Source organism: Pezoporus flaviventris, unplaced genomic scaffold, assembly GCF_033815535.1.
Source record: "Pezoporus flaviventris isolate CSIRO_AGI_PZ_B2104156 unplaced genomic scaffold, CSIRO_AGI_Pfla_v1 ptg000105l, whole genome shotgun sequence".
NCBI lineage: Eukaryota > Metazoa > Chordata > Aves > Psittaciformes > Psittacidae > Pezoporus > Pezoporus flaviventris.
Genome location: NW_026892653.1, coordinates 491,901 through 504,035, shown reverse-complemented (window position 1 = coordinate 504,035; position 12,135 = coordinate 491,901). Strand labels below are relative to the sequence as shown.

The 12,135-nt window shown below is 42.2% G+C and overlaps 1 protein-coding gene across 3 annotated transcripts in view; it reads right to left on the bottom strand.

The window, feature by feature from the left end:
- Nucleotides 1-12,135, bottom strand: part of GALNS (galactosamine (N-acetyl)-6-sulfatase) — a 48,805-nt gene that overhangs the window by 19,171 nt on the left and 17,499 nt on the right. For 2 of the 3 annotated variants that reach the window (XM_061477368.1, XM_061477366.1), the window contains exons 10-11: nt 10,027-10,163; nt 7,395-7,497 (exon numbers count right to left, since the gene is read on the bottom strand). In XM_061477368.1, coding sequence (XP_061333352.1) covers nt 7,395-7,497; nt 10,027-10,163 — 240 coding nt within the window. Of the gene's footprint in view, nt 1-4,393; nt 6,513-7,394; nt 7,498-10,026; nt 10,164-12,135 lie in introns of those variants that run through there. The other variant, XM_061477369.1, reaches the window with a different exon arrangement.

Here is a 12,135-nt window from a genome sequence, read left to right as displayed (position 1 = left end):
AGAAAGAACTTGCACCAAATGGACTTGTTAAAGCTCAGTTTTACATTTCCAGCTAACACGCTGCGCTCCTTACAATACCTCAAAATGCCCCGAGACATGGACAGAGACATGGAGAGAAGGTAAATAGGAATGTTTCAATGGATGTGGGAAAGCAACTGTAGGATTTGCTTATAAACCAAACAAACTGAAAAGGCTCTCTACAGATGTTGGTGGGATTTGATTGGCAAACAATTTTCTAAAAATATCCCGTGTTTTTAATGGACAGCTGGTCAGTGGAGCAGTTAATATTCTGCTTTTCAATAAAGCAAGAAGTTTAGAAGCCCATGAAATCCCATTTATCTGCACAGAGCTATAGATTCCTGAATCACTGACTGGAAAAATAAGAGAGTTGCTTGATAGGTTGTAGTGGCCCACCAATAATGGACTTTAAATGGATACAAAAATGATTGACCTTTCCACCTTGTGACACCACAGGCCTCTGAAACACACAGTGGAAAATAGATTATTTTTTTTCCCCTCAAAAGGAACAGTTAATGAAAAGGTATCAAAGCCTACACAACATTCAGATTATAATTTGGATGCAAATCAAACAAGCAATTTAATTAAGAGCCTGCTAATTGGTACAATGCTCTTTGGCTGCAAATGCTTTAGTTTGAAAGAAGATTTTAGTCTCTTGGGTATTTGTTTGTACATTGCTCTATGTACATTTTCTCTTTTGTTTCCTATGAGATCTCTGTAGCTGAGGCTCCTGAGCACAGCCCAAAGAATCCCAGGAAAGAAAGTGCAACAACTTGCCTGATGCCACTAGCCAAAAGCTATCTGTCTTTCTAACATAAGCACCCAATGCCCTCTTCAAAGGTACCGGGGGAAAAATAAATAGAAAAAATAAAATCATGTCATTTTACAGCACTGATAAATAACCCTCTTAAATGTGGCAGAAAGAACCCTCTAAATTTCTACTTTCAACTTTATCTCCACAAATAAAACCGACTATTACTAGTTTTATGTACTCTGTGACTGCCAGTATTCAACCTACAGAGAGAGGTGAAGATATTTTCTACCTGATCCTCAACAAATGAGCAAAAAAGAGGTAAAATTATATCCTCACAGCCCTGATCAAGGCATTGTCCTGCATCTAAGTAATACAATACAGATACAGCTAGAGCTGTCTGCTCTTCTGTCCCTTTCATAGAAAAGAATATTTAACTTATAAATCACAACTCTATTTCATTCTGTTTTGTAAATCAAAGCATTTTCAGTTCGCGGGATGGAAAGAGAAAAATCAGCTGTCCCAGCAAACTGTATGTCTGGGACCCCCAAGTCTGGATTGCTTTCCTTTTCTGGAGGAAAACCAGTATGAATTAAATCTGCTTCAGATTTGAGAATTAAAGACAAGACAATCCACACTCTGACGCATCTGGATGATGCCTCTGGTTGCTTGGAAAGAGTACAGATTTGGTCACATGTGGTACTGGGAGCTGGGGCAGAATGACATCACAAGACTGCTTGTGTGCTTGTATGGGAGATAAGAAGCTGCCCTCCAGGAACGCTACCCCTAGGCTGCAGGGAAACAGGCCTGGTGAGGAAGGAGACTCTTCTAGATGATAATATTAAATCATGTCACCATTTTGGATAATTTCTTGCTTTTCATTAAACAAAACTGCTTTTTGAGGTTTGCGCTGGTAAAAGCCTGAGCTGACAACATGTGCCATGGACCCCAAGAACACTAGGCTTTAACAATAAATGCAAATGTGCCAGGTTCTCAGCTGGAGCAAAAGCCACATCATTCCATGGGCTGCAGAGGAGCTCACCACATTTATGCTGACAAAGGACCAGCTTCAGCTCTCCAGCACTGCCGACAAGATGGCAACTTCACCCGAAAATGAAGCTATGTTGTTAGAGAAGAGCAAAGAGATTTCTGTGCCTGCCCTCCCCATCAGGATAACAAACCCCAAACCAACTACTACTTCATTTGCTGTTAATTTCCTTTAAGCTGTTTATTTGTCAGACTGTTAATAACAATATGCAGGGGATCAATAGCCAGTTAAAGCACGTTCCTTGTATTTTACTCTGCACACAATCCAATGTAATTTGCATCTTTACATGTAACACTGATCAAACAAAGTAGAAAGGTCATTCCCTGTGTTTAAGCAAATTCTTGGCACTTTCTCCTCAATGAAAGCCAAACCAGATAGATCCTATCTAGAGCAACTGTGTGCCTTCTAAGGGAACCCATAAAGGAGCATCAGATGGCAACCAGAAATAGCTCACCCGGACTCTTCCACAGGCACAGGATTTTGTACCACTATGTAGACCTGGTTGCAGTAGGAGAGATTCCAGCAATCCCCCACATTTCCTGCACATCAGGTAAACCTTTCAGCGAGCACGTCTTTCTGCCCTTCTCCTCAGCAATCAGGTAACCTGGATTGTTTTTCCGTCCCTAAGACCTAGCAGCTATTGGTTGCACAGCTTATGCTTCAATTTCCAGAGCAAATGGACCACAGATGCTATGTCAATATAGACATGAGACAAATACAGCCGGTTGCCAGTTTGGGCTCTCGGCCAAGTGATGGAATCACCACTTGTGTTAACGTAAGCCCTCTGGCAATTCGTCACCCTGGCGCTATCCCAGATCCCTCCGACTTCACAGGCGGCTGCAGATTTTGACAGCGGTGCAGCAAATCTGGAGCCTGTCTCCTGGTCATGTCTCCTCATTCCACCACACAAAACCCAGAGCAGCAAAACTGTATTAATATTAGAAGGAGAATAGAACAGTGGTTAATTAAAGCCAGGAGCCTGGTTGCTTGCTGTTTGCTGCAGCACGGGTGAGTGGCTGTTCGCTCTCCTGGTGATTCCCAGCCTTCCAAACTGGGGCTCTGAATGACCAGACACCTGAAAATGTGACTGCCAAGCTTCAACCCTGTTGAACAAAAATTGCTTCTAATGTGTTAACTGTCTGGAAGAGACCCCAGAAGATGGGCAGACCAGAAAGCCTGCAGCAGCTCTCAAGCAGAAGCGATCAATGGCTAGCTCATATGCTCAGAGGACCACAATCAAATGTCATTATTTGTAAGGTTCTACTTGACTTCACATCCCCCTTGCAGAAAAGGCTTTATCGATCCCTTCACGTTGAGGAGAGGGGCAATCAGACAGGCTTCAGCAGGAATAACCCCTTTGGCATTTTACATTAAAATAATAGGGTCTTCTGGCAAGCACCCACACCAATCATTTAAAGACACAGGAGCTCTCTTGGAAAACCACTGAAGACTACTAACAAGATACTGAAGTGACAGCAGAAAGGTTGATGTTATCAGCTACTCTCCAATGAACCAAAGGGCCTTTTCCACATTTTTTTCCTAATTATTTTTTTCCCTTCTTGCATCACTGCTCTTGGAGGGCACAAGAACTATTCTCTGCTGGACGGCCTCTGTGGCAGGCAGAGAGAAGGAAATTTCCTTTCTCTTGTTAGCTCATACTGCTGGCTCTGCTACATAGCATTAAATTAGCAATTCCTGAAGGACTTGCTAGCACTCAGATAAATCCATAAAGAATACCCATTTCTCCCCCTTCAGACCTCTCCTTCCAAACAAGGAAGATGAAACATACCTCTCCCTTCAATCCTGTGGGCCAAATAACTACAGAACCACCAAGTTTGCATGCATTATTTGTCATGCACTTGGCAATGCAGTTCAAATTTGGTAACGAACAAGCATGACGTAAAGGCTGAAAGGATAGATGATGAGAGCACCAGAAAACAGCACTTTATTATAGGAGACTGCCAGTAAAAGTCCGGCGTGTTACGGTGTACAAGAGAGGGATCTCCCAGGTTTATCTTTAGTTCTCACTTCTGCTCCCACACAAAACACATGTGGCTATTTTTATCTCTGCTGATTTCTGGTACAAGAAGAAAAGTGGTCAGTGATGGTGGAAATGATTACAGACTGATATCCACCTGCCCTAGAGCAACAGGGAGTCAGCCCCTGTGCAGGGGGAAGATTTCTCTCCCTCTACCAAACTATTTTAAAATCTTTTCCTATTTAAAATTATAAATTTTTTTTTTTTTTTAAGTACAGTTTCCTTTCATTTACCTCTGTCCCATTTCATTTACCTCTGCTCCCTTTCATTTACCTCTTTAATGTCAGAGATGTCCAAATACGTAAACACGAGCCAGCTATATGAAAGGAGCTGGAAGCTAGCTAAACAGACCCAAATGAGCAACCTATGCAATCTATGGAAAAATGTCCCACAGAGAGCCTACTCTCACTGGCTTCTCTTGAGTGAGCCTTTCCCTTTTGCCTTGAAGAGAGCAACCAGTCAAGAATGCAAGTTACCCACATAATCAAGTTAAGCCAGCAGAAAAGACAGCATCAAGGTATCCTCGAGCACTGAGAAAGACAACAAGCAACAAGATTTTATTATGGGATTCAGACTAGAATAAGAATTGCCTGGGGGGTTAAAAAGAAACAAACAATAGGAAGAGCAGAACAGCACACTTCATCTTTGATGAATTTTAATCCCAGGCTGTAAGATAGAGGATGCAGACCAGTAAGGGCACGTTAATGTCATGGGAGCCTGAGATAACTGTTAAACCTGTTTACTGCTGGCATGGGATATTTCCAGATATTCCAAGTGCCATATGGAGAGAAGCATTCATATCCCTGCTCTGCTTTCCTAGGCTTTGCTTTCTGTAAGCTGCGTCTCTCTGGTACATTTTTATTTGTGTATACATATTTTATTACTTAACTAACTTATGCTGCCTTTAAACACATACATAGTATTCCAGTTTAGAGGCCAAAATTGCACCCATTCTTTCTAGCTAATTCTGAAAGACACCGGTAGTCTTAACCAGACCCAGGACAAGCACCAATTTCACATTTTCCAATATCAGCATGAAAATGTGGTCCTGTCTGCTTTAATGGTATAATTTCATCTAAAAGTCAAACAAAAATGCACAGAGTGCGGATTAAAAACACAGCAAGATTTCTTTATCAATGATTTCCCACACTGCCAATTAACAAGGGAATTTTGGAAGCGAAAGGAGTTTTGGCTAAAATGTGCCATGTATCTGTCAAAATAGTGAGATACTCAACTACCCATAAAACAAACCTCTTGAAAATTGGCAGGCAGCTGTTTTGACACCTCAGGCCAACTTCAGATCTCTTTCAAATGGATGCCATGCCAACCAGATACATTTGCTTATTCCAGGTCTGAGTTTGGGCCTTCAGGCATAGAGAATTTTATGTTTGAAAGTTTAATAAATCATCACATTGGATTCACAAGAAGGTGAGGACTCATGCTAAACATAATACAATTAACAAGGCCTCATTAGCTGAAGTTCTACTGGGACCAGAAATCAAAGTTATTGAAAAGCAAACCTGCCAACAATCAGAATTCCTAATGCCACAGACATGCATGCATTTAAATAAATATGTTATTCAAATGAAATTAGCAAACAAATTGGCCTTTCGGATTCTGGCAGGGTGACTGTAGTCCAATATCAATACAGCTGAGAACACCAGAGTCACTGAAAGAGGCGACTGTATTGTGAGATTACAAAACTCCTAAAACAGGACTCAGAACTGTGGAACTGTTCTGCATTCTGATTTATTTCTATTTTTAAACTTGCAAGCCTTGAAATTAATGGCTCGAGGACATGAGGAGAGTCGGAGCAAATTTTAGCCTCAGCTTCCTCTGCATGTTGTTAATGGCTAGTCTGTCCAGTAATGTGCTCCAATTTTACCCACATCAACCACATGCGATACAAGCTGCAGGAAAGCAAGTGAATTTTTAATCATCTCTCTAATGTACAGTATAATTGCTGACTTTTATCAGACAGTAGTTAAACAAAGACTTAGAAAGAAATAAATATTCCCTAATTGCACAACTGCCATTGCTCACAGTAGGAAAGCCTTTGAAATGAGTGGTCCCCATTCTGATTCTATTATCATGGTTACACACATATTCAGACATGTACAAATAAGTTTAGATCAGCATAGACATTTATTTATTTCTCAGCTAGGTATGTAAGCGTGTGTATGTGCTTGTATTTCAATGAAGAGCAGTTATTCATGTGTGACATTATCTCCCATGCACATGGGAAACGCAGCCCTCTGACCCCATCCATACACCTATACACACGTACACACAAGCTCCCAGTCTCTTGCACAGAGGGAAAATCCTCCATGCTGAGCCACATGTGATATATGGGTTTTACTCACATACTAACCTAGACAAATACATTATCTCATTTTAGCTGCGTAAAATTAGCACTGAGACAGAGTGTGTGATGCATTTCTAGAGCCAACTTTCCTTCTCACTCCATGTAAAACAGAAACTTTGACTCCTGGAGCATTTCAGTCTTAAAAAAACAAATGCACATATTTACAGCCCTGAATGTAAATGACTCCCTTAGAGCTGATGTTTCCTTCTACCCTCAGGACATCCCAGTGAAAGAAACCATGCACTTTTATATCCACAAATGTCATCAGCACTTACTTCTGCACCTGTGATGCCTTGAGGACCCACCACAAGTTAAAAAAAAAAAAAAAAAGACATAAAAAAATAAATCATACAAACAATCCCTCCTCAGTACCAGCCGGCTGTCAAAACTGCTGAGAGCTGTGCCATAATGCATTTAGTTCATGTCTAAAGGTATAATCAGCAAGGCACATGTGTGAACCTGCCATTCAAGGAATGCCCCAGAGTTCAGTACCCAAGTCTGAGGCAAGAAGGATACAAAAGAAGAAAAATAACAGTGCTTAGCATCCAATTGTGAGAATATCAGCCAGGAAATTACAAAAGCTGTGCCTATTCAGCAAATAAACTGTAAAACATCTTATAGTGTGATATGGGTTTGCAAAGGTGCTGATAACAGATTAAACACATGTATTCTACTGTTCTCAACAACTGCTGTTCTTTCCACTGTGTGGTTCCTACAGCTTTCCTTCTCCCTTTCAGGACAGAAAACCAGCAAACCCACTCCTATTCCATTTAAACAGTTCAGAGCACTAGGCCTTTTATACTAGAAATGGTGAGATACATGGTCAATTCAGCACTGGATTCAAAACTTTGTGAGGGCACATATGAAAGCTCGGGATTCAGCAGGGAAAGCTGCTTGATATTAAGGGGCATTAAGTGCTGATAAAAAGGACCACCTCTCTGAGCAACTCGAGCTTTGCTCATTCTCCTTTGCTTGTCTCTGATTTCAATAGGGGGGTGCTATGGCACCAGTCTCTTTAGATTTTGTAGCAGACCCAGTAGCTCTTAAGAGGCTGTGAATAAAAGGCTGTCTTGCAAGTGCACAGTGACATTCCCCAATTTAAAACTGTGCCTTAAAGGGTTATTTCTCCCCAGGAGAACCAACAAGATCAGGGTGCAGGTCTTTGTCCTGTTACCTTGCTATACTCCTCCCAAGAGTTGCTCCAGGTCCAGTAGTGAGCCTTGTAAAGCCCGACTCTCACTGCCATCATCTCGTTGCCACGATAATAGAATATAGGCCTGAAAAAATAGAATAAGGGCCTGAGAAAATAGAATACGGGCCTGAGAAGGAGAGCAGAGCTGCATGAGAAACACCAGTGCCGCAGCAGCCTCGGTGATAAGGGAGACAAACACTTTAATGGCGTCTGACTTCCGCTCCGGCTATCAGTCAGAAACAGGCTGCCTCCTAATAGTCTCCTCTGCAAGGTTTTCAATTAACATTTTTTAGAGTGTTCATCAAGTTGAGAGCTCACACAGTGCAAGAATGAAACATTATACAGCTTGGCTGCCAGTGATTGTTAATCCTTGAACTATCAGACCCTGTTATTTCCTATAGAGCGTGCCGATTTAAACACCAAATATCTCAGGAGCAGCGTGTGTGTGTGCCAGAGAGAAACAGGGATTCACAGACGCTGTGATGCTCAGTCTCCTCTTTACACAGCACCAAGCTATGTGCTGTTAGTGTCATGTGGAGAGGGTGGCCAGGGAGGACACCAGATGCTGGCCTGTTCTGGATGACATCTCAGAAAAAACTCCATATGGAAAAAGCTGGCAGCCAGACAAGCTTTATTTTTAACTCTTGTCCATTTCCATCCCCTGCCCAAACCTCCCTTTGCACATCTAAACATACCAGTCAAAACCCCAACTTTTCCACGGAGGTTTTCCTAATTAAAAATACATTTGAGAAATGCAACTCACTCCGAGCATTTGGTCTGCACCTGAATATGTGCACTACCCTTTCCCTGGGCATCCTATGCAATGTCCCTGTCTGCCTCCCCAGTAATGTGCTCTTGTCTTTTGGGGGGAACCGTATGAAGTTCTACTGAAAGGAGCTATCTGCAGGAGAAAGGTCTGATTTGCAGGTGAAGCTCATCACCAAAGTACATCAGACTTAGCATTTCTCTCCAGTTGTTTCAGGCTGCTGACAGGACGAGATGGTGAAGCTGTTTATCGCTGTCTGTAGGGTACATACACCTTTCTTTCATTCAGAGATGCCACTTAGCAAAAAGTACTCACTCTGGTGATACTATCTTGAAAAAAACAGTCCCTAAACACAAGATCAGATTAAAATATTCACATCTGAATGACAGGAGTAGCCTTAGATGTCTTCTGTTCTAAAACTGTAGCTTTCCGTGCAGGTTCCTTGCACAAACAATGAGCTTTTCTCCTTTGTCACCAGGAGCTGTCTGTGAACAAAGGGGAAAGTGCTCACTCCTGCATCCTTAATGCACCTGAAATCCCATGAAATAAAGGCAGCTTTCGAGATCTGCCAGAGTGCACAACCTGATCTAAAGCAGTCCCATTAACAAAAACCCAAACACATATGCCACAAAGCATGACAGCCTCCTTTTTCCTTGCCATAAAACCTCACTATTTGACAAGTGTTTTTGACTGAAGGTGTAAGGTTATGGTTTCAATCAAAAAGAACTATATCTTCCCATCTTTGAAAGAGGGTTATGGCTTGTACTCAAAGTTCTGCTATTACTGATTTCTTTTTCCCCCCATTCCATTTTCCCTTTTCAAGATGAAAAGAACACAACTGGAAAGTTGTTGGGGGCTGTAGGAACCGTGACCTGGTCCGGTCTTGGGAGGGTGGGGAATGAAAACCCCTGCTGTGCCCTGAGTGACAAAAACAGCACCAGTTCCAAGGGGTTGGTGACTGCAATGGATTTCTCTTTTAAAACAGAGAAGTTCAACAAACTTTCAGGAGTAAAGATGGGGTAAGCTGTGTTTGAGAAACCTGCAATGCCTCATGGCAGCCCCTGGGTAAGCTCTCAGGTAACGCTGTAGGCATGCTCCTTGCCTGACAGGCACAAAAGCAATTTTATGGAACAATGGCTCGCACCCAACAGAGGAAAGAACTCAAGTATGTTTTCCATGCATATGTTTCCTTGCTATGTCACAGGCAAAGAATATGATTGTATTCAGATTTCACAGGCTGCCAAATTCCTCCTCAAAATCACAACTACAAGACCTCTCTTGACCTCCGACCCTTCCAATAAGAGCACTGAGGATGTTTGCTGTCAGATCTCAGTGCCTGTACGCCACAGCTGACAGCGCTCCTCTGTGCTCATAAAGATCTCACATATTTAACCCAAATCTATGCTTGCAAAAGCATTCACAGAAACAGGACCCTGGGAGGAGGAGGGCTTCCACATCACCACAGCCTCTCTCAAGCAGGGACTACAAAGACGCAGCATACTCTTGCATGTTTTTCCAGTATAAATAATGTATTCTCCCCTACCCAGGCTACAGTTCTCAGGCTTTTATCTTCCCTATTGCCATATGTTGTGGCAGAGATCCCTGCTAACCCCCTGACGTTTTCACCTGTCCCCAGACTCCGCTGTATGGCAACATGCCACATGTCAGGAAATCCCACCTCTGCTCACTCCACCGGCACACAGCACAAAGCTTTGGTGCTCCCCCACCTCACGGAGCGGGAGCAAAGATGAATCAATTCTGTTTATAAAATAATTCTGTAGAAAACCCCACACAAACAAATGTGGCATCGCTTCAGTCAGGATGCAAGGGTCAGAGCTCATAACGAACCTGTCAATTAGCTTGCCCTGCAAGATGGCAGGTAAAAGGTCGATGCCGTCAATCTGTCTGTCACTGGGAGGCTGCAGTCCCGCCAGGGAGAGGCTGGTGGTGAACAGATCCATCACGTTGCCCAGCTGATGACTGACCTGAAAAAAACAACAGAGACACATTTGCAACAAGACCTTCAGGAAAAGCCAAAGCGAAAAAGGCTGGTTTCCACCAAAACACAAGGATTGCTTCCTGACCCTCCTTCTCTGCTGAGCATGTTTTGAGGATGTCTCCCTTTACAGTGCTGCAGTCACCAGCAACCCCCCTATTAAAATAATAAAGGAGATGATCCATATTCTTCCTCTAATAAGGGAGCATTTGCATTTCCAGTATTATTTTCCCTTTCTTTTCACTTTTTACAGGAGTATGTGTTAACAGAGTTCAACTTGAATGCAGCAAATTCCATCTCATTTGTAGATTGAAAAATCAGCACTTAAACCAAGAAAAAGAGTCCTTGATTTGTTCCCTCTTCAGGTCATCTCTGGAGTCCAGAATACCCTGAGAGAGTTCCCAGAAAGCACAGGGATAGATGGATAATAACAAAAAGAGCCCGATGACTTCATCTGCAAACCATTTCCAACAATTCAAGAACTGTAAAGTTGTGGTATTTTTAGAATATATTTTAATAAGGGAGAAAAACATCTGGGTTTGGCTCCAATGAAGATGTGCAAGCTTTTTTTCCTCCTCTTGTTTTTTCTTGTTTTGTTTTTTTTTTTTCCCCCTTAATTGGAAGCCATATTCATCTCTATGGTCTTAATTATTTATATTTTAAAAACCTAAAAAGTCTGTCCTGATTCTTTCTGAATCTTTGCTCCCACCCTTCTTGTGGCATGCTACGGTTATCTGTTGTAGAATGTTTAATTAGCTGGTGACACACCAAATTAAAGCAGACACATTCAAATCAAGAGCAAAGCTGTTTTGCACCAGGATGCACCAGCACAAGATGCAACACGAAAAGAGCCTTTTCAGCTTTAGCACTTGTTCAGAAACAAGAAGCCATCTGATACAAGCCCACATCTGTAAGTACAGAAGCACGTTCTGACTGAAATCCAAGTCGTAGCAGCAGCGTTGCGAATGTCAGTGTGAACATTACCATACTGGGACTATCAAAGACTTTTTATCTCTGAATCCTCTTTCTACTCACAAACAGACCCCCAGCCTGTCAGCTGACACTAATTATTTAAATACGACAACAAATGATAACATGATAAATTAATTTTTGTGAGATGCTAGCTCTAGAGAGAAAAAACTAAAGGGAAAATGCTATTTTTGCTGGGACATTAAGCCTTTTATTGAGAGGCTAGGCTGGAAAAAAGTGAACACAAAGGAGGAATTAACAAGTTGGTTTTTTTTTAAAAAAAAAAGAAACTGGAGAAAGCAATATGCAAGAGACTAATTACCAGTTTAACATTACAATATCCCATTCCTTGATTACAGTAATTTCAAATTTTAATGGCTCCCATTCATCAAAAGGTGTTGGCAGAAACACATAATACTAAGGCTGCATGCAAGAATACTTCCACAACTCTTAAGAAGAAATCGAAGTGCAAAGCTCTAAAAGCACAAGAGGAAACCTGACCATGAAAATCCTTGCTCAGGAAAGCAGTTGGATCAGTTGACCAAGATCAATAGGTGTTTCAGGAGGTCTCAGCCATTTCAGGTTAAACCTTATTTGTGAACACTGATGCAGCTGGCAGCCTGAAAGAGGTTGTGCTCAGCCTGTCCTTGGAGGCAGCGACAAGTAGAGATGAGCTCACAAATCTCCCCCAGAAGGGAGATTTATAGATGAATTTCTATCTCCACATCGAGAAGAGGATGGGAATCTTTTGATACACAGCTGTGAAGACAGAAACAGAACTAAGCTGTCCAAAGGGTAACCCTGCTTCTTACTGGGGCCATTCGGCAAATGTGGACCACTAGGAAGAAGCGTAGGTGGATATGTCACCTATGGGATTAGCTGTGGGACAGTGCTATGTTCTCCTTGGACCATTGCCTTGCACAGGCTCTTCTCTGTTCCTGGGTGTGCACTCAGAAAGGACACACTAAAAACCAGCATCCCATACCATCAGC